At 44.2% G+C, this 26,011-nt stretch overlaps 1 protein-coding gene across 5 annotated transcripts in view; it reads left to right on the forward strand.

The window, feature by feature from the left end:
• ltbp1 (latent transforming growth factor beta binding protein 1) overlaps positions 1-26,011 on the forward strand; it is a 132,039-nt gene that overhangs the window by 13,426 nt on the left and 92,602 nt on the right. For all 5 annotated transcript variants that reach the window (XM_021610250.2, XM_021610266.2, XM_021610258.2 and 2 more), the window contains exons 4-5: positions 17,905-18,029; positions 24,434-24,601. In XM_021610250.2, coding sequence (XP_021465925.2) covers positions 17,905-18,029; positions 24,434-24,601 — 293 coding nt within the window. The remainder of the gene's footprint in view (positions 1-17,904; positions 18,030-24,433; positions 24,602-26,011) is intronic.

The following is a 26,011-nucleotide window of genomic DNA, read 5'->3' on the forward strand; positions in this document are numbered from 1 at the left end:
TACATAGTATTCACTCACATGCACTAACACATGCACATCAAACATACTTTCTCTGTCACTCTCATACACAGACATGCACACGTATTCACATACGAAAACAGGATGGCTATTTAAGAAGCGATGCAGGAAAGAGGGGGCTATTTACAAGGCTATCACATTCTGTTTATTTATACTGTGCCAGAGGGCCTGTGGATGGGCTATGATATGGGCTGTGTGCAGAGTGACTGTTCCTCCTGTCTCTCACCTCACCCTGCGGCCCTCTCTCTGTTCCCACGCACTGTGGCCTGGCTGGGGCCCGGTGAGGCCTGAGATCCCAGCACATGGACTGTCAATCAGACAGGAAGAGCATTGCCCTTTACTTTCAACCTTCAACCCCACATGAATCCTCCACTGAGCTCCCGGGCGGAACATCAACAGAAACCTGCTCTTCCTGAGACCTGGCCCTCATTAGACTCCCAGTATAAATATTCACCCTCAAAGTTCACCATCTTAGGCAGGGTGAACTTTGGCCTGGTTTCATTTTTTATCATCATGGGTGGGACTCGGTTTTGACTAGGTGGTACACAGCTACGACCGGAAGTGTCTTTTTCATTAGGAAAATTAGGTTAGGAAAATTGGGTTAGGGTTAGCTAAAATGCTTTCCTAACCTGTTACGAGAATTCACTTCCGGCCATAGCCGTACTCCATCTAGTCACAAACATGGGATTCCACCTCCAGTCCCAGTGGTATGCATTTCCAGTTCCATGTGAAATCACCCTCTCATAGGCAGCCATTGGGTTGCGGTAGTGGAATGCTTTTTCCTTCTCCCTAGCCATGGCTTCCTACTTTAAGAGGAAAGAGACTGCCCATGTGACAGATTGTTCCCTCCTAGATTTCCCAGCGCATGATTGTTGAAAGCCTGGTAATCTCTCCTGGAGTTCCTTAAACAATGATTATTCTTGGAGAGGCCAGGCCTTCTCTCTGGCCTTTGAAATGTATCAGTCATGAAAATAGCCTCTCATTTAATTTCCCCTCAATTTAAAATGCAGATTAGCTGCTTGTGCCCTGCCAGGTTTCTGTGGTCAAGATTGACGTAAGAGATTATTAGGGGATTTTATAGTTGATTTGAATCTAGACTGAAATACATTTTTATTTGCATTCCCCCATTTCAAAGAATTTTAAAGAAGTCATTGCTACCTCAGATATCCTCTTTTCCTGATATAAAGTGCGTTCTGGGTATTTTCTCAGTTTGTGTGGAGCCATTGACAATTGTAAAGCTATTTCAGATGACTTACACAGTGGCAGGTTCCTTTCATTTAGCATTGAATTGATCTGTTTGTAAAGAGAGAAATTATAATTAGTCATTATTTTGTGCATCGTTAACACCGCATAGTCCTCTAGATTCATTTGAACAATCTCTCTGCTATCTCTCAGAGTACGTTTCCATCCCTGTGATAAACTGCTTATCTTTAATAAAGTCTTACTGCATGATCAGAATTCAGAGTACATGCCCCATGTGACTGCAGGCAAGCTCTGGCAAATACACACTCAGTAGAAGGACCCGCTGTATATTACTGACCTATTTGGAAAGATAAATGATGTGAAATATGCCTCTAACCAGTCCTTGGGCAATCATATCCCGTTTGGTTTCAATATTAGACGGGAATTGCCAGTCATTTCCTAAGCTAGCAGCTGGCCAAACAGAGGAGTATAGATAGATCTATTCAGATGTACTTTTATTTTTACCTCCACACTTGCCAGGAGAGCCGGCTCTATTAGATTTACTGCCTATTTTCACCACACTTCAACGCAAAGCGACGTGAGGCCCATGCTGGCTAGAGGTCACAATGCATGCAACCTCAAAGTCTCACCAAAGGAAAAAAACTTGAGTCAGTAGAAAAGCTATTTGGATAGCCGCCTATGCCGTCTATTGCATCTATGCTCCAAACCCCATTTTTGAATTTGACTGCTACAATGAATAATTCCCCCTGTGTGTCTGGGGCTGCTGAGCGATGTTGCAGTCCCTTTATTGTGGTATTTAATGAGGCGTTAAATTCAGACCTCACAGTGAGCCATTTCACTGTAGCCCACTTTTTACCTGCTGGCACTGAGCCCAGAGGCATGGGGACTCTCAGTCATTTTATTTTAAAACTGCAGCAGCCCTCTGACGCACACTGGCTGGAACAAAATCACTTAAAAACAATCCAGTCAAAAATGACTCCACCAGAGGTGGACGAACTGTCATTGTTGAACTGTCCTAATCTGATCACTTTAATAATGGAACACTCGTAACTGCAATAATGTTAACTTACTGTTTTACTCATTTCATATGTATATACTGTATTCTAGTCAATACCATCCTATTCCACGATTGCTGTATATACAGTGGGGCAAAAAAGTATTTAGTCAGCCACCAATTGTGCAAGTTCTCCCACTTAAAAAGACGAGAGAGGCCTGTAATTTTCATCATAGGTACACTTCAACTATGACAGACAAAATGAGAAAAAAATTCCAGAAAATCAGATTGTAGGATTTTTAATGAATTTATTTGCAAATTATGGTGGAAAATAAGTATTTGGTCACCTACAAACAAGCAAGATTTCTGGCTCTCACAGACCTGTAACTTCTTCTTTAAGAGGCTCGTCTGTCCTCCACTCGTTACCTGTATTAATGGCACCAGTTTGAACTTGTTATCAGTATAAAAGACACCTCTTCACAACCTCAAACAGTCACACTCCAAACTCCACTATGGCCAAGACCAACGAGCTGTCAAAGGACACCAGAAACAAAATTGTAGACCTGCACCAGGCTGGGAAGACTGCATCTGCAATAGGTAAGCAGCTTGGTTTGAAGAAATCAACTGTGGGAGCAATTATTAGGAAATGGAAGACATACAAGACCACTGATAATCTCCCTCGATCTGGGGCTCCACGCAAGATCTCACCCCGTGGGGTCAAAATGATCCCAGAACCACACGGGGGGACCTAGTGAATGACCTGCAGAGAGCTAGGACCAAAGTAACAAAGCCTACCATCAGTAACACACTACGCCGCCAGGGACTCAAATCCTGCAGTGCCAGACGTGTCCCCCTGCTTAAGCCAGTACATGTCCAGGCCCGTCTGAAGTTTGCTAGAGAGCATTTGGATGATCCAGAAGAAGATTGGGAGAATGTCATATGGTCAGATGAAACCAAAATATAACTTTTTGGTAAAAACTCAACTAGTCGTGTTTGGAGGACAAAGAATGCTGAGTTGCATCCAAAGAACACCATACCTACTGTGAAGCATGGGGGTGGAAACATCATGCTTTGGGGCTGTTTTCCTGCAAAGGGACCAGGACGACTGATCCGTGTAAAGGAAAGAATGAATGGGGCCATGTATCGTGAGATTTTGAGTGAAAACCTCCTTCCATCAGCAAGGGCATTGAAGATGAAACGTGGCTGGGTCTTTCAGCATGACAATGATCCCAAACACACCGCCCGGGCAACGAAGGAGTGGCTTCGTAGGAAGCATTTCAAGGTCCTGGAGTGGCCTAGCCAGTCTCCAGATCTCAACCCCATAGAAAATCTTTGGAGGGAGTTGAAAGTCCGTGTTGCCCAGCAACAGCCCCAGAACATCACTGCTCTAGAGGATATCTGCATGGAGGAATGGGCCAAACTACCAGCAACAGTGTGTGAAAACCTTGTGAAGACTTACAGAAAACGTTTGACCTCTGTCATTGCCAACAAAGGGTATATAACAAATTATTGAGATAAACTTTTGTTATTGACCAAATACTTATTTTCCACCATAATTTGCAAATAAATTCATTAAAAATCCTACAATATGATTTTCTGGATATTTTTTTCTCATTTTGTCTGTCATAGTTGAAGTGTACCTATGATGAAAATTACAGGCCTCTCTCATCTTTTTAAGTGGGAGAACTTGCACAATTGGTGGCTGACTAAATACTTTTTTGCCCCACTGTATACTATTCTATCCTACGTATTCTACAGATACGTATAGTAAAAACTACATATTCTATTCACATACTGTCCATAATGTCTATACATCCCACCATATTTATATATATATACACGTATACATACATACTCACTCCGGACTCCGACATTGCTCATCCTGATATGTATATATTTCTTAATACCAATCTTTTACTTTTAGATGTGTGTGTATTGTTACATATGACCACACTGTTGGAGCTAGGAACACAAGCATTTTGCTACACCCGCAATAACATCAAATTTGATTTGATTTAATCAATTTGAGCGTTTACGGTTCACCTCTCTTGACTGACCGTGATTGGTTGTACCTCTGTTTGCCAACACGAGTCACCTGTTGACATGGTGGTGTCCTTATCTTACTCTCTGGGAAGCTGTCATTAACTGAAAGACTTCCTCTAATGATTTTTAAAAACGTTAACTGTTGAAAAGCGATATCCCAAGTATAAACAGTAAAGTACATACACTAAAGGGTAAAAAAAAAATAGGGGGCAACTGCAAACTTCAAGGAGTTAGGGCATTCAAGGAGTTAGTCTGATGGGAATCTATGTCAACTTCCCTCCCCCTTGCTTGAGGGACAAAGAGGAGCAACAGAGAACAAAAGAGGAGGGCCACCCCCCTCACTTGCGTTATGTAATGACTTGGACCACCTATTGAGATGTTAAGTAAATCAGGTGTTAAATGAGGTGAAGGGAAGACTGAAGTACCACTTAAAGCTCAATAGCAACTCAACAGGCTGCAGTTACCACGACATCGGGGGACAGAAGGGGATAGACAGGAGGGTTACCAATGAGGGGGTGCTTCTGCTTCAGTTTAGAGAATTTGAATGCTCTTTGTTCTTTCGATGCCCTGACCTAATCATCCCTGAACATGAAATTCACGTCACCTGTTAGCAGGCTATTGTTACTTGATGATGTTCACTTAGGAATTACAATTCCTTTCATGTACACACCTTTTGTTGTATGCCAAGAGTCATAGTAATGTTCCTCTTGCAGGTATTTCTGGATCGAAGGGTGTCTGTCGGTGACAATGGCGTCTATTTTCACATTCTCCCCCTCCAGGAAATTCAGACTTCTGAACAGTCCTTCCTTCACCATGTGTATGCTGTTACCAACTTCATTGCTCTAGAGGAGAGATGGTTATGAAACTACTACGAAGCTGTATATCTACAGCTTTAGAATATAGATAATAAAATGATTATTTCACATGAACAAGTCAGAGGCCCAGTACTTTTCCAGTTGTAAAGCCATTGATGTATAGCTTCCATATTTTGCACAGTGACCTGTAGGGGTGATATGGTTCACTGAGTTTACTCTACAAGGGCAAATCATGAAGACCTTGTCATACAGTGCCTTCAGAAAATATTCGATACCACTTTTGTGTCGCAGCCTATTTGATACCATTTTGTTTCACAGCCTAAATTCAAAAATGTATGAAATATTTTTTCTAACCCATCTACCCATACCACATAATGCCAAAGTACATTTTTTGTTGTTGAGATTGACAATTGAAAAGATTGAAAATGAAATACAGAAATATCTCATGTATATATTGTAAGTATTCACACCCCTAAGTCAATGCTTTGTAGAAGCTCCTTTGGCAGCAATTACAGCTGTGAGTATTTCTGGGTAAATCTCTGAGAGCTTTGCACACCTGGATTGTGTAACATTTGCCAATTATTATTTTCAAAATTCGTCAAGCTCTGTCCTATTGGTTGTTGATCATTGCTAAACAACCATTTTCAGGTCTTGCCATAGATTTTTAAGTAGATTTAAGTCAAAACTGTAACTCGGCCATTCACTGTCTTCTTGATTAGCAACTCCAGTGTAGATTTGGCCTTGCATTATAGGTTATTGTCTTGCTTAAATGTGAATTAATCTCCCAGTGTCTGGTGGAAAGCAGACTGAACCATGTTGTCCTCTAGGATTTTGCCTGTGCTTAGCTCCATTCCATTTATTTTTTATCTGGAAAAACTCCACAGTCCTTAACGAATACAAGCATACCTATTACATGACACAGCCACAACTATGCTTGAAAATATGGAGAGTGGTAATGTGTTGTATTGGATTTGCCCCCCACATAACAATTTGTATTCAGGACAAAAGTGAATACTAAAGTATTACTTTAGTGCCTTGTTGCAAACAGGATGCATGTTTTGGAATATTTATATTCTGTACAGGCTTCCTTATTTTCACTCTGTTAGTTAGGTTAGTATTTTGGAGTAACTACAATATTGTACATCCATCCATCCTCAGTTTTCTCCTATCACAGTGAAATCCCTGAGCAGTTTCCTTCCCCTCCGACGACTGAGTTAGGAAGGACGCCTGTATCTTTGTAGTGACTGGGTGTATTGATACACCATCCAAAGTGTAATTAATAACTCAAAGGGATATTACATTTCTGCTTTTCTTTTTTGTTTTACCAATCTACCAATATGTGCCGCCCTTTGCGAGGCATTAGAAAACCTCCCTGGTCTTTGTGGTTGAATCTGTGTTTGAAGTTCACTGCTCGACTGTGGGACCTTACAGATAATTGTATGTGTGGGGTACAGAGATGAGGTAGTCATGAAAAAATATGTTAAACACTATTATTGCCCACAGAGTGGGTCCATGCAATTTATGTGACTTGTTAAGCACATTTTTACTCCTGAACTTATTTAGGCTTGCCCTAACAAACGGGTTGAATACTTATTCACTCAAGACATTTCAGCTTTTCATTTTTTTATTAATTTGTTAAAAATTCGAAAAACTTAATTCCACTTTGAAATTATGGGGTATTGTGTGTAGGCAAGTGACAAAACATCTCAATTTAATCAATTTTAAGTTTAGGCTGTAACACAAGTAAATGTGGAAAAGGTCAAGGGGTGTGAATACTTTATGAATGCACACTTTATAGTAGTGTGATACATGTGGTGTCTACCTGGTGTGTCAGCCCTCATGTCCCCATCAAGTGTCATAGAAGCTTGCTTTGAAGCCAGCTGAATGAGGGCCCTCTAGTCAGTCTTCAACTACCAATAGATGGTAAGATTTAGCAGTTCACTGAAATGGTCGTAGTGTGCATATAGTCTTCACTTGCAGCCCTGAGATGAACTGGAAAAAGGCAGGCCATCAGAAACCAATGAAATCTAATTTGCATAAACACCAAGTTGGATACTGGTAAGTGAGTAAATATGTGCTTTATTGAATTTGACAAAGGATCCATCACTGAATGCTGTGGCTGCTGACACGCACAATGAGTAAGGTGCCTACGATGGGTTTATCAAGGCTACAGGTGGGGGAGCACACAGGTCAGGAACGGAATAACTGCAGGAGACCAGAGTTCATAGATTATGTACTTAGTAGCCAAGTGCAAAGGAAACCAAAGCAAATTACTACATGAAGCCAAAGATTTTTTATAATTGTTTTGTTGTAGGTGCAGGTCTACTACACATGTGAAACGACATCATGACACTACAGGTAAATGGGGTTAGTTAGCATAATCTTTTGACAATGGGTCTTGTATTTAGTACATGCCAGACAAACCTTGCAGGTCGTTGTATGTGTATAGCTAGCTACCTAGCTTGCTAGCCCATTTGCGAGACAATGTCATTTTGCATTGTCACATAAGGATGGTCTGCAATTATGCAGGAATTTTGCAATCGCATACCCATTATCTTTTTATTTTTTTATTTAACCTTTATTTAACTAGTCAAGTCAGTTAAGAACAATTTCTTATTTACAATGATGGCCTACCAGAAGGGAAAAGGCCTCCTGTGGGGACGGGGGCTGGGATTAAAAATAAAAAATATAGGAGAAAACACACATCACGACAAGAGAGACAACACAACACTACATAAAGAGAGACCTAAGACAACAACATAGCATGGCAGCAACACATGACAACACAGCATGGTAGCAACACAACATGACAACAACATGGTAGCAACACAACATGGCAGCAGCACAAAATTATTGGGTATAGACATCAGCACAAAGGGCAAGGAGACAACAATACATCATGCAAAGCAGCCACAACTGCCAGTAAGAGTGTCCTTGATTGAGTCTTCGAATGAAGAGATTGAGATTTAACTGTCCAGTTTGAGTGTTTGTTGCACCTCGTTCCAGTCGCTAGTTGCAACAAACTGAAAAGACGAGCGACCCAGGGATGTGCGTGCTTTGGGGACCTTTAACAGAATATGACTGTTAGAATGGGTGTTGTATGTGGAGGATGAGGGCTGCAGTAGATATCTCAGATAAGGGGGAGTAAGCATCAACCAGTGGGTCTTGCGATGGGTAAACAGAGATGACCAGTTTACAGAGGAGTATAGAGTACAGTGATGTGTCCTATAAGGAGCATTGGTGGCAAATCTGATGGCCGAATGATAAAGAACATCTAGCCGCTCGAGAGCACCCTTACCTGCCGATCTTTAAATTATGTTTCCGTAATCTAGGATGGGTAGGATCTGAATCAGGGTTAGTTTGGCAGCTGGGGTGAAAGAGGAGCGATTACGATAGAAGAAACCAAGTCTAGATTTAACTTTAGCCTGCAGCTTTGATATGTGCTGAGAGAAGGACAGTGTACCGTCTAGTCATACTCCCAAGTACTCCCAAGCTCTAAACCCTCACCTGTAGGGAGAGGGGCATTCTTCTTACCAAACCACATGACCATTGTTTTGGAGGTGTTCAGAACAAGGTTAAGGGCATAGAGCTTGTTGGACACCAAGAAAGCTTTGTTGTAGAGCGTTTAACAACAAAAAACAGGGCGGGGCCAGCTGAGTATAAGACTATAATCTGCATATAAATGGATGAGAGAGCTTCCTATTGCCTGATCTATGTTGTTGATGTAAATTGAGAAGAGCGTGGGGCCTAGGATCGAGCCTTGGGGTATAACCTTGGTGACAGGAGATGTTCTTTATACACTGCACTCTCTGAGAGAGGTAGTTAGCAAACCAGGCCAAAGACCCCTCAGAGACACCAATACTCCTTAGCCGGCCCACAAGAATGGAGTGGTCTACCATATCAAAAGCTTTGGCCAAGTCAATAAAAATAGCAGCACAACATTGCTTAGAATAAAGGGCAATGGTGACATCATTGAGGAGCTTTGAGGTTGCAGTGATACATCCATAACCTGAGCAGAAACCAGAGAGAATACTATAGACATCAAGAAAACCAGTCAGTTGATTATTGAAACGTTTTCCCAACACTTTTGATAAACTTGGCAACATAGAAATAGGCCTTTAGCAGTTAGGATCAGCTTGATCTTCCCCCTTTAAATAAAGGACGTACCGACAGTTTAAAAAGGTCAGAGATGGGCTTGGCGATTATAGGGGCAGCAACCTTAAAGAAGAAAAGGTTTAAACCATCTGAACCAGATGTTTTTTGGGGTCAAGTTTAAGGAGCTCCTTTAGCACCTCGGACTCCGTGACCGCCTGCAGGGAGAAACTTTGTAGTGGGGCAGAGGGAAAAAGAGGGATGAGCATTTGGCCAAGTCGCATTAGAAGGGGTGGGAGATGAGGAAATGTTGGACTGGCAAGGAGGCATGGCTGAGTCAAATAGGAATCCTGACTTAATGAAGTGGTGATTAAAAAGCTCAGCCATGTGTTTCTTGTCAGTAACAACCACATCAACTTTAAGGGACATGGGCAGCTGTGAGGAGGAAGGTTTATTCTCCAGGTCTTTAACCGTTTTCCAGAACTTCTTGTGGTTAGACCCACAGAGAGAGACCGCTCCTTCAAGTAACTAACTTTGGCCTTCCGGATAGCCTGAGTGCACTTATTTCTCATTTGCCTGAATGAGAGCCAGTCAGCCTGAGTATGCGTGTGCCGAGCCTTTCGCCAAATGCAATTATTGAGGTGGAGTAACTCTGCAAAGTCACGGTCGAACCAGGGGCTGAACCTGTTTTTTATTCTAATTTTCTTTATGGGGGCGTGTGTGTTAAGAATATCACTGAAAATATCAAAAAAGAAGGTCCAAGTGTCTTCAACAGAGTCGAACCAGGGGCCCTCTGTTGAAGACGCTTGGACCTTCTTTTTTGATATTTTCAGTGATATTCTTAACACACACGCCCCCATAAAGAAAATTAGAATAAAAAACAGGTTCAGCCCCTGGTTCGACCGTGACAAGCTGATTCTATACCAATTTACAGAGGTCATGTCGTGAAGGAAGGCTTGCTCATTAAAGTTTTTTAGCAAGTGTCTATGACAAATCAGGACCGGTCGTTTCACTGAGCAGCCATTACGAACACAAGCCGTTAAACAGTGATCACTAAGGTCATTACAGAAAATACTATTATTTGTGAGGATAACATTGAGGACAGTAGCCTTTTCTGGGTGTTTGGAGTCGTGCCTTGTGGGATTGGTAATAATCTGAGAACGATTTAGGGAGTCCCATTGCTTTAGAACTTGGATTGTCATGCCTTGTTTACATATTTGGCTTTTATTAGCGAGCAAAGGCAACTACAGCAAGCCAAGGTATAACCAACTGAAAGACTGCATTCAGCTGTAAAACTAGCTAGCAAACTAAATATCCACAAGTTTTTCGATGACCAGGGCAAAACATTTACACCAAGGCAAACATATTACTCCTCACAACAGCAAGGGTGAGCTATCGTACCTTTCTTTCCGTTCTCAGCATCTGTGATGGTTTCACCCCAATGAAAAGTACTATCAGATCCTTCACTAACGTTAGAGTTGAAGGATTCGTCTACGCGCGGACTTTTTTTTTAGGTCCGACAACTTTCCCAGCCATTCCAATCATCTTCGCTGACGTTATGGACTTGTTGGGAAGATTTTTTTAAATCGCCGGAGGACTTCTTTCAGTTTCTGTAATGACAGCTTCCCAGAGAGTAAGATAAGGACACCAAAATGTCAATAGGTGACTCATGTAGTGGCAAACAGGTACAACCAGTTCAAAAATCACTGGAGTCAGTCTTTAATGGCTCTCTAGTCCCTTCTATTCAAAATGAAATGTGAAATGTATTGTTTTACAGTGTCTGCTATAGTAGTAATATGGCGCCTCTGGAGCAAATTAGGGTTAAGTGCCTTGCACATAAACAGTTTTCTTCACCTTGTCGGCTCGTGTATTTGAACCAGCGACCTTTCGTTTAAAGCTTTAACCGCTAAGCTACCTGCGTACCGTGCCAACAGTAAAATGGCATTGTCACATGACTAATTATTTGGTAGGTAGTTGAAGGTGTTTTTACAGACTTGCTGGATACTGTTTCTAAGTTGGAAGTAATTCATGGAAAATATACTCTTATATATTTTACCAGGTTACTATTTCCAAACTTAAGGTATGCAAAATGATGGTTTTCCCCTGTGTATTTGAATCCTTACAGCCCCAGACACAATGTTTCTGCATATGTTGTCTTCATTGATCATTTTTATGAGGGGAGATGTCTTGAAGCAGTCCTGCACAGGTGCTGAACTCTTTAGGTTCCCTAACTTGTTGGTTTTGTCTTGAAATACAACCCAGTGTCCTTTTTTAAGCTGGAGCTGCAGAAAAATGTATGAGAAGTGAGCCTCCATTTGGGTGGGTTGGCCTGTTTGTCTCCAGACTCCTGTCAGAGGTCCTCAAAACAGCCTCAGTGGTGTTGTGGTAGGCAGTGTAGAGTAAGGGGGAGACACAGGTATCACCTCACCAATCATCGTCGAGAGAGAGCGTAGCTGAGACCAGCAGTCCCCTCAATCAGGGGATAACATGACAAATCTCTGCTTTGATGGATGTTGTCTGCGAGACGCTCATGTTCTGCCAACTGGCCTCAGCACTCGTTCCATACCAGCATTCCTCACTCCTCAAGTCTTCATGTGCAGGAAAACCACATTACCATCAGTCCCTCTCCCTACAGGGAAATAATTTGTCCTGCAAATTGTTTGAAACTGTGATTTGTATCAGGTTTTCAACACCCCAATGTTTTTGATATTGTCTGAAGGCCAAGAATCTCCTCCATGCTCCTTGGGGTTGGTGAAGTTAGTGAGCGGGATCTTTACAAGAACAGTAGCCCATCATTACTTTCGGTACAGTAAGTATGGATTTTATTCATGGTCTCGTACACGGACAACCTTGACTGTTTTATGTTTTCACTATTGTTTTTCTTCTATTTCAGTCCAACTGAAGCTTGGCTAGCTGGCCTAAGTGAGTTATGGTATTGTCAATTAGGAATGATGAAACGGAATCTTTCCACCTGGGGTAGAGCAGGAAGGAGAATTGGTGGGTGGTATGCTGTAGGTCTAAATCGTTCATATGTCCCTTAAAAAGAGGTGCGTTAAGCAACCAATGCGGAAACCATGGACCATCTTTTGAGAATAGGTGGGACTATCAGTTCACAGCTGCTGACTAGGTTTACGGTTAAAGGAGTAGTTCACTATTTTACAACTTGATGTTAGATGGTTCCTAACCTTGAAAGTAGCCTATGGGCCAGAAGAAACTGTGATCAGTTTCCTCCTGGCCCAGTTCAGTTCAGTTTTCTTTAAAGAGCCACTACAAACTACAGCTAAGTTTAGCCACCACCAGCTAAGAGTCAATGGAAGTGAGCATGTTATGAATGTGAGCATGTTTATTTTTTATGGCCAAATCACATTTTAATAACATCAAACCAAATATGAAGTTGATTTGAATTGCTTTCAGGTGATTTTGATATTATTTTTTTGAAACATCACTTCCAAAAAGCTGAACTGTAGATTGTAGTTTATTTTGGCCCATCAACTACTTTTAAGGTGAGGAACCATTTAACATCAAGTTGTAAAATAGTGAACTACTCCTTTAAAGCAGAACAGTTTTATCAAGCTAAATATTTTCTTTATCAAAATATGTTTAGTATGTGTTGAGATCAACTAAGGTGACCTTGTACTGCACCCAATATTTTTAAATTGCATTCTTAAACAATTCCAATTGAATTAATCTAATCCTCACTGTTTTTCTGTGGAGGTAATTGCCATGTTGGAGATGGTTTGGGTAAGAGCTGCACCTTTTGCCAAAGTCAATGGGCCAACTAGGAGCATGTGGAAGAGCTTAACACATAGCTCCCAGTACTTACTGCATGTGTTCCCGTCTCATTTAAATAAGGGGAAAGAAAGCCACTGAGTTTTATTGATGGAGAAATAAAAAATAAAACAGTTTTTTCATCTGTGTTGAGGGTAACCCTGGGATAAGTCTCTCTTGGCCCATCTGGGCCCTGGGTGGCACAGAATCTGGTTGATTGGTGACCTGTAAAATGTCTCTCACAGACAACTTTGATTATTTGGCAAGTGCACATTTACCTCAGTCTGTCCTCTCTCTCCTTCTGAACTCGAATGAAATCAGGGGTGGCAGGTAGCCGAGTGGTTAGAGCGTTGGACTAGTAACCGAAAGGTTGCAAGGTCGAATCCCTGAGCTGACAGGGTAAAAATCAGCCATTCTGCCCCCGAACAAGGCAGTTAACCCACTGTTCCTAGGCCATCATAAAAATAAAATCAACAAAAATCAAACTATAACTATCAACAAGAGGATAAAATACAGGTTGTCCATTCTGAGTGGAGATAGACTCTCCAATGTGTAAATGGGCTCATGTAAATGTGTTTTTATAAAAATGTTGGTGGAAATGATAAAAAGTAGTCCTTGTGCATAGTTGTATTATTTGTTTAACTTTGCAATCGTTGGTTTTTGTTTGACATACAGTGCATTCGGAAAGTATTCAGACCACTTGACTTTTTCCACTTTGTTAATGTTACAGCTTTATTCTAAAATGGATTAAATGTTTCCCCCCCTCACCAATCTACAAACAATGCCCCAAAATGACAAATAAAAAACAGGTTTAGACATTTTCCAAATGTATACATAAAAAAACCTGTGAAATATCGCATTAACGTAAGTATTCAGACCCTTTACACAGTACTTTGTTGAAGCACCTTTCGCAGTAATTACAGCCTCGAGTCTTCTTGGGTATGTCGCTACAAGCTTGGCACACCTGTATTTGGAGTTTCTCCCATTCTTCTCTGCAGTTCCTCTCAAGCTCTGTCAGGTTGGATGGGGAGCGTCACTGGACAGCTATTTTCAGGTCTCTCTAGGCCTGTTGCGTCAACCGTATAACCGCCACACCGGCGGTCACGAGTCATGAAGGCAGTCAAATTCCACGTGACCGTTTAGTCACGCTAATTAGGCTTCTCCAAACTGATGCTGCTGATGGTCATTAGTAGCCTACCAAACTTGCTAACTGCCTTGTACTCAGCACTCTATTGTCCCCTTCCCCAGTTCTGTAGCTCGACACAATCCTGTCTCGGAGCTCTACGGACAGTTCCTTTGACCTCGTGGCTTGGTTTTTGCACTGTTTTTTGGTTTTTGCACATGCTCTGTCAACTGTGGGACCTTATATAGACAGGTGTGTACCTTTCCAAATCATGTCAAATCAATTGAATTTACCACAGGTGGACTCCAATTAAGTTGTAGAAACATCTCAAGGATGATCAATGGAAACAGGATGCACCTGAGCTCAATTTCGATTCTCATATCAAAGGGCCTGAATACTTATGTAAATTAAGTATTTCTGGGGTTTTTTCAAATCTAAATTTGCTAACATTTATAAAAACCTGTTTTCGCTTTGTCATAATGGGCTATTGTGTATAGAAGATGTGGGAAAAATATTTAGGCTGTGACTTAACAAAATGTGCCAAAAGTCAAGGAGTCTGAATACTTTGAGTCTGTCAGTCAGTGGTGAAAAAAAAATTGGGTGGGTCAATTTTGTCGCTGGTTGTGTCGAAAAAGTAGTGCTCCCTATACTTTTAATGTGTTTTTCTGCAAAAGGTGAGTAAACTGTTGTGCAAAGAAAAAGTGGGTAAACTGTGTTTACTTGCGTTTACACTCCCACCACTCCACTGGTGCCGTTTGAGGGTTGGTGTGGCAATGTTCCCTCTAAAAAAGGGGAGCATTACTGTCACCTTTTAGTCTGCTCTCCAAGCAGGGCTTTGATGTGACCAGGGGGCTGGAATATGTTTCTCCTTTGTTCAAACACATTACATCAGACAGGCATTTGAGCATGGCAAACGCTGCAGATTAGATCGCCATTTGGAAAGAGAGACAGAAGAGAAAGACAACTGAGGACTGTTGTGAAATACTCCCTCTCTCTCTCAATTCAATTTAGTTTTGCTCCTACGTAAAACCAACCTTATCCTAGCTAATCCACATAGACACAGTTGTAAGCATACCACATAATGTGTGTATATATAGGCCTACAATTATGTTATATAAAGGGAGGTATGTACTGTATGAGCATAAAAGTGTTTGATTTTCTGCCCCCAAGGGGCCATAAAGGAATGTCAGCTACTGGAATTACAGCCAATCAAACGCCATCACATAGAAACCCATAAACAGTGAATAACAGAACAAAATCAAATCAAAGTTTATTGGTCGCATACACAAACTTGCAGGTGCAGCGAAATCCTTGTGTTTCTAGCTCCAACAGTGCAGCAATAAAAAAAACAATTCACACATAATCCATGAAAATACAAAAGTTATATAGGATGATCAATGACTAGAACACAATATAGACAGTACCAGTCAAAAGTTTGGACACACCTACTCATTCAAGGGTTTTTCATTATTTTTACTATTTTCTACATTGTAGAATAATAGTGAAGACGACATCAAAACTATGAATGCTCAAAACTATGAATACCTTATGGTTACTACATGATTCCATAAGCGTTATTTCATCGTTTTGATGTCTTCACTATCATTCTACAATGTAGAAAATAGTAAAAATAAAGAAAAACCCTGGAATGAGTAGGTGTATCCAAACTTTTGACTGGTACTGTACATGTAAAGTGCTTGAAACAGTATGCAAACATTATTAAATTGACCAGTGTTCAATGACTCTACGTACATAGGGCTGCCGTCTCTAAGTTGGAGGGTAGAGTACCGGGTGGTAGCCAGCTAAAACAGTGGCTGAGGTTCAGGGCAGGGTACTGGGCGGAGGACGGCTAGTGCCGACTGTTTAACAGTCTGATGGCCTATCTTGGTCCCAACTTTGATGTACCTGTACTATCTCCATGAATGGGTGGTGGATGAAAGCAGGCACATGAGAAGCCGTGCCAAGTGTCAGTGCAGCTGTGTTCAACCCTTGATGCCCCAACCCCCCGCCACCACACTCTGCCCCTTAGGATAAAACAAGATGTAATCCGTTCAGATTCCTTGAAGTCTCAGTGTTTGACAGTGTGTGTGAGTGAGAGGGAGGAATGAAGATGAAAGGGAGGAGTCAGCTGTGGAAACAGACTCACGTGAGATGAGATGGTCACATCGGGGTTGACCGTCAAGTTCAAGCCCACAGCCGCGGGTGGCCTGGAGAGACAACTTCACTGTGTGTCTGTCTGTCTCTGTTTGTCTGTCTGTCTGTGTGTGTGTGTCTGTTTGTGTGTTGCTGGGACTTGAATTTGGGACAGGAGGGCATCATACAAGTCTGTCACAGGTGTGTTTATTTTATGTTAGATGTGAACACACTTATTGCAGTAGCTTGACGAAGGCTTCTAGCTAGTTGTTGTTGAGATGAAATGTTCATTAAATACATGGCTTTTTATGGGAACAGGGACTTGACTGCGCCTCTGCTAGTTGATCAGCTATTTATTGGCCAGCGCACTGTCTCCTGTAGGCATGTGAAGATGGTTCAGACTTCTGATAAGTTAGTACGTCTCCAATGTTTTGTCTCTTTATCCTCCCCCTTTACTACCTGTTAGAAACGGCTCTCAACACCACCCATGTTGTTGTGCTCTTTTTTCTCCTGACAAAAAAAGAATAGTGTTTTTGTCCTTTGACCTCTGTTTCCATGACCCAGACCAGTCTGAGTGGTTTTAGTGCGGCGGCTGACAATTTGATACGGTTATGCTGTAAAGGACAAACAACTTTACTACTGCCGTCTCTGGCGATATTGCTCAGCACCAGATGACCAGATTTCTCTTCCTCTTGTGTAAACCAGTCACATTTCATTTGAGCTGAGGGACGTTTTACAGAGTGGTTAGGAGTAGAGAGGCTTTGCACGGCTGTGTTTGGATCGTTTGGTCCTACTTCAATCCGATGTTATCCTCACCCTCGTCGTCTTGCCCACTCACCCCCCACTCTGCTCTCCATACCCCCCTGTTGTTTTTTCACTCTGTGTGTCATGTTTGACTGGGTCTTGTCAGGGGGTCTACAGGGCGGTCTCATTGTTTTTGACCAGCTTCCACCCCCCCCCCCCCCCCCCCCCCCCCCAGTGTTGGGGACGTGTCTGGGTTTCCTCACCCGTCTCACCAGGAGAGATTAGGTTCATCCTCTGGGCTTCTGGGAAGTGCTTTTGTCTCCTGTCCCTCTGAGTGGGAGGATATGAGATGACTGCCGACGTGATTTAAGCCCCCCCATCATCTTCACCTAGGAGGTGTGGGCCTTGGGAATGATCATGAATGTCAAAGTGTTCATACAGTCATCAAGTACAGCTCTCTGCAGAATATTTATTTCACCCTTTACTTTGGTTTCTGTTGCAGATTTAACCCTATGATTGTATGGTACACGTTTCAGAACTCACTACATAGATGAAATTGTTATTTAATTATAATTTTTTTACCCTGCTTTCTCTCCCCAATTTTGTGGTATCCAATTGGTAGTAGTTACTGTCTTGTCTCATCGCTGCAACTCCCGTACGGACTCGGGAGAGGCGAAGGTCGAGAGTCATGCGTCCTCCGAAACACCACCCAACCAAGCCGCACTGCTTCTTGGCACAATGCACTTCCAAACCCGGAAGCCAGCCGCACCAATGTGTCGGAGGAAACACCATACACCTAGTGACCTGGTCAGCCACGAGTCGCTGGTGCGCGATGAGACAAGGATATCCCTACCGGCCAAACCCTCCCTAACCCGGACGACGCTGGGCCGGCTGCGACAGAGCCTGGGCTCGAACCCAGAAATGAAATGGTTCTTTACCGTGTTTGACTGTGTTTTTTTTCTCCCTTCCAGAAGCCGACCTGGTAGCCAGCAGTTTGTTCTGAAGCCCAAGTACTACACCACACACTCCCAGACTCGCGTCCAACACCAGCCTGACAGACCCATTCCCCTGTCGGTGGAACACAACCCCATCCATGGTGGGTAGCCCACCTCCTTTATCCTATCCTCTTACTGTATTAACTCCTCCTAAGCTCCATAGGAACACGTTCCTCCCTTTAGGAAGGTTCGCTACTGGACTGACAGTTGGCTTTATTTCAACTCTACCCACAGATATTAACATCACATGAAATCAAAGCCTTTGGAGGCTTGGATTTGTATCTGAAACACCCGGTGATTTAATGTTCTTAACTGACTTGCCTAGTTAAATAAAGGTTCCATTTAAATAATGTGCCAAGAGAGGCTGAAAAACAGTCGTCTTAACTCACAGGGAACAACTATGTTGTCCCAAACCTCTGCTGTCAAATCAGCTTGTATTTACTAAGTAATGATTTTGTGTCTGAGGCCTTTCCAGCACTTTGCCAGCCATTGATTCTGTGGTGGTAAGCAAAGTCCTCAAACACATTAAATATGTTGTTTCACAAATGAATTCGATTTATTAATACAAGTGTCATCGGCTCGGTATTAAGATTTCTGAGCTCTCCCAGGCACGCCATTTCTCCCAGGCACGGCTTTGCTGGCATGGGGCAGACGGGGGACGACTGAACCCGGGGTTTGGAAAGTTCTGTGACAGGGTGACAGTCTCTCTCTACTTTCTCTACTCATTGAGTGAACCGCACGACATCAGCTAGTGTCAGCAGATCCAGCTGAGCCAATTACACTGGTCTGTTTGTTATTTCATGGCTGGTGATTGATCGGGTCGACTATTAATCACTGCCAAATGGACACGGTAGCAGCGCTTTAGTTAGGTCAGCCTGTCATTATTTTTGCATGGGGTTTGGGCTGCGCCCATTTCTCACGTTACGGGAGCCAATGCGATTCCAGCACTGTGCAGTGGCCTGCTCTCCCACTGTGGAATAGGTTCCTGCTGTACTCCGTGTCAACAGTCATATAACAACACACACGGCCTAATTGGGTCACTGATGCTATCCCAATCACTGTGTGGAAGGTGCATTCAAGTTTATATTGTCCCCCACAATGAAAACGGAAGGGAGGACTATGGATATCTCAGACAGCAATGGCCCGATTTCTGACGAAATGTGGGTGAATAATGAGTCATGCCATAGAGAACCGCCATTTACAAAATTGGCCCAAGGGGGGCGCTCTAGTAATCACTTGAAACTCCAAACTTTGAACAAGCACATCTCCTGTCCCATTTGAGCTTGAATCGTTGTCACTAATTGGGCCAAGGGCGCGGCGCTGCAGGTTGGTTAAGCCAGATCGGTGATGGTAACTGGAGATGTAGCTTATGGCGAGGAAGAGAACATAAAACGGTATGTTTAGTCCTTCGATGGGTTCTCCACATGAACATCTGTCACATTGTCAGCTGCCTCTAGTCAGATAAGTCACCGAATGTTAAATAGATGATCTCGCTCAATGGATAAAAAGCAGCAATTGTTCCTTATGGGTATACACAGTACACAGACACATCTACTGTAATGCTGTACGGGTGTAGGGAATGCAGAGCTTGAAGTTGGGCAGCAATTGGATTGTTCAAATTGCAGCCCCAGCGGTAATGGCATAAAGAGTTAAGCGTTGCCTGCTGCTCGGCGCTGTCTAAAAGGAATTATTAGCCTCCTTTTCAGAGGGCAATTTCAGATAAAGGCAGGGAGTGGGAGAGAAAATGAAATGACAGAGCGAGACGATAGACTGTCACACAACGGAGAACCCCCTCAATTGCTGAAACAACAAGTGCCACAGATGTGAGAGGCCATCTGAGCTGTTGAATACCTGTTATCTGCTGCTCTTAATGCTCCCCTACTGAATGGCCTCGCGGCCCTCACCATGGAGGATGCATTATCTTCCATTTAACACTTTACAATGGGGCCGAGCAGTTAAATCATTTTGAAAGTGAGACCCATGAATAGTACATGGCGTGATGACTACCCTTCTCATGGTATGTATTTAAAGTAACTGTCCAGTGAAAATCTCACTTTTAAAAGTAAATATTCTGTTAACTCGTACCCAAATAATGTTGTTGACTCATCCTATTCTCGTACCCTTCAAAACCCGCACCATAAAATTGTATATATCATTTTTTATTTTATTTTATAAAATGCTTAGTGTTTCCTCAAATACAATGATGCCATCTCCCTGAGGAGGATGAGTTGGCCAATCAGTGGTCTAGAGGAGGATGAACTGGCCTGGCCAATCAGTGGTCTACTTGCATGAATATTTATATTTTTTCTTTTACCCCTTTTTCTCCCTAATTTCATGGTATCCAATTGTTTTTTAGTAGCTACTATCTTGTCTCATCGCTACAACTCCCGTACGGGCTCGGGAGAGACGAAGGTTGAAAGTCATGCGTCCTCCCTAACACAGCGCCCTCCAACCCGGAAGCCAGCCGCACCTATGTTTCAGACGAAACACCGTGCACCTTGCAACGTTGGTTAGCGCGCGCTGCACCCGGCCCGCCACAGGAGTTTGCGTACGCCCACACCATTCCAACACAAAAAGATGCTTTTTAGCATACTTCATTAACATTTTTTGGAAGGAAAACTATTTCACTTATATTGTAAGTAATTATAGGTCATATTTCATGTAAACACTGGGCAGTTACTTTAATGTTATGCATCTGATATGCTGTACACCTGAAGTTATACTCTACTGTGTTGGGAGAAGATATAAATATTTTTACCTCCTGTTAAACTTCCCAGTGGGCGTCTGCTTAGGTAAATAAGGTTAGATGAACTTGCTGACCTGAAAGTGAATGGCTCCCATGTCTGTCTGAGCAGACAGTCTCTGTGCTATTAATGGAGAAGTCTGTAGACACAACAGACTCTGTGGGTCTCTGTGAGTCTGTCTGCGTTTTCCTCCCACTCCCCTCTGGGGCCCTGTGGCTGCAGTCCTCAGGCAGCCCCAGCCTGGCCACACAGCTACAAATAACCCCAGTCCACGTTGATTTAACTCCAGTGTGGGACCACCAGCGATATGGCCAGACATCAGAGAGATAGAGACGGAGAGGAGGGAGGGAAGACCGAAAGAGAGAAGGGACGATAGGGAAGATGCATTCCTTTTTATGACCTCTACTGTATATGTACAAGGGCACAATAGAACCCCATCTGTCTTCTGCCCATTTAAAAAAAAGAGTCAAGGCACAAAAAGCTTTTCTCCATATTGCGAAACACTTACCCGTAGATACCCATGTCACAGTGAATGGCCTTTCAGGCCTTCGGCTCCAAATTAGTAGGGACGTCACTGTTGGTTTTAGCCCAGTATGCGGTGGTGTCGGTGTGCTGCCTGCCTGCTTGAGTAGCAGACAGGGGAGAATGTTTGTGCTCCTAAATCGCCCACAGCCTTCCTGTCAGCCCTGTCCCACGCGACAGACAGCCTGTCAGCAGCTAGCTATGGTGCCGTGTCTGGGAAAGCCATTCTTCCCGTCTGTCCCTCAGCTCTACCACACAGACAGACAAACTAGATTCCCGCTCTGTGCTGTATACCATCGCGCTGGAAGGCTACACTTGGTCTCGGAGACTGCTGTCCCCCCCCCCCCCATACGGGGACACATTGGTTCACCAGGGGGGCTCAAAAGAAGACTCTCTTTTCCCTTGGGGACTCGCTCTCTCCATACCCCCCTCCCCATCCCTCCATTCTAGCCCCCCTGTGTGTTCCCCGCTAAATGATGTCTGTGTTCTCTCTAAGGCGCCCCTCCAGCTTCTCTCTCCATATGCTCCACAGAGCTGGGGACGTCTGCCGTGCCGTGCGAAGGACCCGCTTGCACACATTTGGAGGCAGAGTAGGGATGCAGGGAGGGCTGCTGGGGGTTTGAAGGCGGACATGTTTCATCACTGCTGTGGCCAGGGACTCTGTGCTCCGAGCCATGTGAGAGTGGTTAAGGCTTGTGTTGAACATAGTGCAGGGGAAGAGCTGTCAGACAGCAGGCACAGAGCCCTCTATAGATCTCTATGTGCTGGGGAATGTGATGTGTTTCCAAGGCCTCTCCTGTCCATACATCTCCATACCCCCTGGCAGTGGTGATACCCATGCCTTCACTGAATGAAAGTGCTTGTGGTGGTAGCATAAGCACCCAGAATCCCCAGAGCGTAAAGAGCCACAAACTACTGGGAGGTAATGGCCGAATGAAGCCCAGCCCCCAGGGAGAAGCCAGAACGCTTGAGATGAGATGAGGTGATGGATTGAAACCGCCATAATACGGCGAATGCCAGAGTGCAGAGAGACTGAACTGAGTGAGAGGTGATGTCTGAAAAGTGACACGCCACTGGCTGAACTCTGGGTAGTCTGGCGCGATGGATGGTGCAGTGTAGCAGACTCAGAAAGCCCTGGTGTGACATGGGGGATTATACTGCAGGTAAAGAATGCAGGACCTTTCGGCAGGCAGCAGCAGTTTGATGGAGAGGTTGATGGTTTGTGTGTGGATCCCTACCAGGAGCCAGAGGCTGAGCCTGATATGTCTACAGGGTCTTAAAGGAGCAGAGCAGGTTGTTAAAGCCCCCCCCCCCCCCCCCCCCCGTCAGCTCTCCCATGCCAGACTCTGTCAGAGCAATACTCATTCCTACATGGAAATGACCGGCAAAATAGACTTTCTAAACTCTTTTAAATACTATGTCTACTATGTATATATGGTACAATTGGCTCACATTTAAAACCAGCTGTCTATTAGTCTTTGGCTTTTGACTACATCATATTAATTCCACTTTTATATCGACCTATTTTCTTCACCTTATAGCAAATATTAAGGCAGCCCAAAGCCTCTAATTCAGTGGTTTTGCCTGCTCTCTGGTTTAGAGAAAAAGCCCTCTCTCCCTTTGGCAATGCTCCCTGCATCTCTGCTCTGTCTGGTGTGAACAGCTGACAGCCGCAGACGAAACGTTGAGCTCAGGAGTCTGGGGTTTGGGGGAAGTTTGGAACGGCGGGGGGGTTGCCAAGAAGTAAAGAGGAGACGTAGAGAGAGACGTTGGTGCAGGGAAAAGTAAGAAGTGAAAGGAAGAAAACAGGAAGGGAAGCTGTGGAACTTTCTATAGAGACTTGTGTCACTGGATGCAGAAAAGTAGAAAGGGTCAAGTTGGAGGATAGTCTGGGAAGGGATGCGGTTGACCCTGGACAGATGTTTGTGGTCAATACTCTTCTCTCTGTCTCACTAGTCTCTCTCTCTCTCTTTCTCTGTGTCTGTCTGTCTCTGTGCCTGTCTGTGCCTGTCTGTGCCTGTCTGTCTCTGTGCCTGTCTGTCTCTGTGCCTGTCTGTGCCTGTCTGTCTCTGTGCCAGTCTGTCTCTGTGCCTGTCTGTCTCTGTGCCTGTCTGTGCCTGTCTGTCTCTGTGCCTGTCTGTCTCTGTGCCTGTCTGTCTCTGTGCCTGTCTGTGCCTGTCTGTCTCTGTGCCTGTCTGTCTCTGTGCCTGTTTGTCTCTGTGCCTGTCTGTGCCTGTCTGTCTCTGTGCCTGTCTGTCTCTGTGCCTGTTTGTCTCTGTGCCTGTCTGTCTCTGTGCCTGTCTGTCTCTGTGCCTGTCTGTCTCTGTGCCTGTCTGTCTCTGTGCCTGTCTGTCTCTGTGCCTGTCTGTCTCTGTGCCTGTTTGTCTCTGTGCCTGTCTGTGCCTGTCTGTCTCTGTGCCTGTCTGTCTCTGTGTCTGAATGTCTCTGTGCCTGTCTGTCTCTGTGCCTGTCTGTGCCTGTCTGTCTCTGTGCCTGTCTGTCTCTGTGCCTGTCTGTGCCTGTCTGTCTGTTTCATATGAGGGCTGGGTTTGGTGTTGAGGGAGGGGAGAGGATAGGCGAATGGGCGGGCGGACAGGCGGGTAGACTCGTATTCTCTCAGTAACGTGGGCAGGCGTGACTGCATCCTAAAGTGAGAGAGAGATGATCTCAGGAGGACACACAGCAAAGCATTTTGGGAGGGCTTTCTTTCAAATAGAGGTGCCAAAGTCCTTGAAAATGTGCTAGGTGGGAGACAGGAGGGAAAGGGAGGGAGAAAGTGAGAGAGAGAAAGGGGGATGAGCAGAGAAGCCAGGGCCGACTAGGCTGCCATGCCCACTCTATCCGTCTTGGAATAAAGCATGGCATCTGCCAATACCCACCTCTCAGGGAACTTGACTTTTGATGAAGAATTGGATCCCAGAGTTTTGTTGGCTGAACTCTCTCCCTCCGTTTTTTCTCTTCCCCTCCTCATGTTTCAGAGACGCCACCGGATTTAGGAGCAGTTGGAGAGAGAGAGGGAATGAAAGAGAAAGAGAGAGGGGGAAAAAGAGACAACTGTAGTATATGTGAAAAGAGGACAACAGTCGTTTCAGTTGTTGTTTTGACTGAAACTATTTGTTGGTGATTGTTCGTGACAGGCAGACAAGGGGATACTAACTAACCAATGGACACGAGACTGACAAGACTCTCCCTTCTCTCCCTCTTCTTTCTGCTGGTGTGCTGTGCATCCCGGCTGGCAGTGGGGAACCACACAGGCCGGATCAAGGTGGTCTTCACACCCACCATCTGCAAGGTGACCTGCACGGGGGGCCGGTGCCAGAACAACTGTGAGCTGGGCAACACCACCACCATCGTCAGTGAGAATGGCCATGCCGCAGACACCCTCACCGCCCCCAACTTCAGAGTAGGTGAGTGATCTCCGGTTCACCTTATCACCCCTCACCGTCTGTTTCCGTCCTGTGCTCATCCGATGTGGTTGCTGCCTTGTGTCTGGTGCATGATGGGATAGAAGGCATCTGAATTTCGGGTGGTTATTATGCTGTGTGTGTTTTAGGGCAATACAATGAGATCTGTCATGTACGTTCTATGTCTCACACTGTCTGCGTTCTGGATGAGGTGTGAAGCTATTTGGATGGTTCATGTTGACATTACTGCGTTTTCCTGCATAACAGTATAGTATCTGACACACATCGTATATAACATATCCAAATGACCGTTCCATACAGGAGCACAATAGGTGGGTGTTGCACAGACCCTGGAAACGTCTAGCGCGTTAACCTGCCTCAGTCCTTATAAGGAGCTCACCGCTGTCTGCCGAATCCTGTTCTTGACACAGACATGTGGGAAGACCCAAAGAAGATGAATTCCTGTCTGACTGACTCAGCAGCAGACACAGAGACGAGAGGTCTCGCTCCGGTTTCTGTGACGCACGGTCAATGTGGCCATCCCTATAGAGTCAGCATTCATGATGCATATTGTACAGTTTGCCGTTGTTGATTGGGCCGTAGTAAAAAAAACAAATTCTAGCTCTTCACTATGTGTTGTGTTACTCATTTTGTGGTTGAAGATACTTATTTTAATCGTCGCTAAATGCCTATATTTTGTGAAGTGAATGCACATTTTGCAGTATAGGTGTAGCGAATGTCTTTTCCTGCTCTGTTGTGAAGCTCTGCAGCCAAGGGTCTTGTCTGTGTGACTGTCTCTTTAAATGAGCGCACCTGGAGTAGTGTCAGTCTAATGTACCTGTCCAGACCTGCAATCTGTCCCAGGCCTGCTCTCCCCTCCCCGCTGAGAGCCAGGAGAGCTGTGAGGTAGCGCACGTCCTGAGCTTAGAAAGGGGAGCGCTGAGTTTTATTCACGGTGTGCAGGCCGTCTCCAGCAGCAGAAATAGAATCAATCCCGTGTTTGTTTATTATAACTGAGTGTTGAAAGAGGAGGAGGGAGAGTGTTGCCTCATTATAAGAAAAGGGGGATGTGTCCCTGCTTGCAACAGGGTGTTGGCCAAATAACACGCTTACCAAGCCCGTAACAAGCTTTAGTTGTTTTGTGCTTTGGAACACTTTCATCCAGGGTGAGGTGCAACTGTAGTTTTTACCCACTTAACACTGCACGAAATGCCACTCTGCTGTTGGAGGCTCTGCTAAGGAACATTTTACTTTACAGTCCTGTGGAAAGAGGTTTATTAATCGTGGTGGATTGTGCTGCGCTGTTATTACCACATTTTGTGCAATTAAAACACAATACATCTATTCAGAATATGAATGGGAATATGGTTGGGGACAACAAAGGTGTTGAGGTGAGGGAGGAAAAACCTGCTG

Source organism: Oncorhynchus mykiss, chromosome 1 (assembly GCF_013265735.2).
Source record: "Oncorhynchus mykiss isolate Arlee chromosome 1, USDA_OmykA_1.1, whole genome shotgun sequence".
Classification (NCBI taxonomy): domain Eukaryota; kingdom Metazoa; phylum Chordata; class Actinopteri; order Salmoniformes; family Salmonidae; genus Oncorhynchus; species Oncorhynchus mykiss.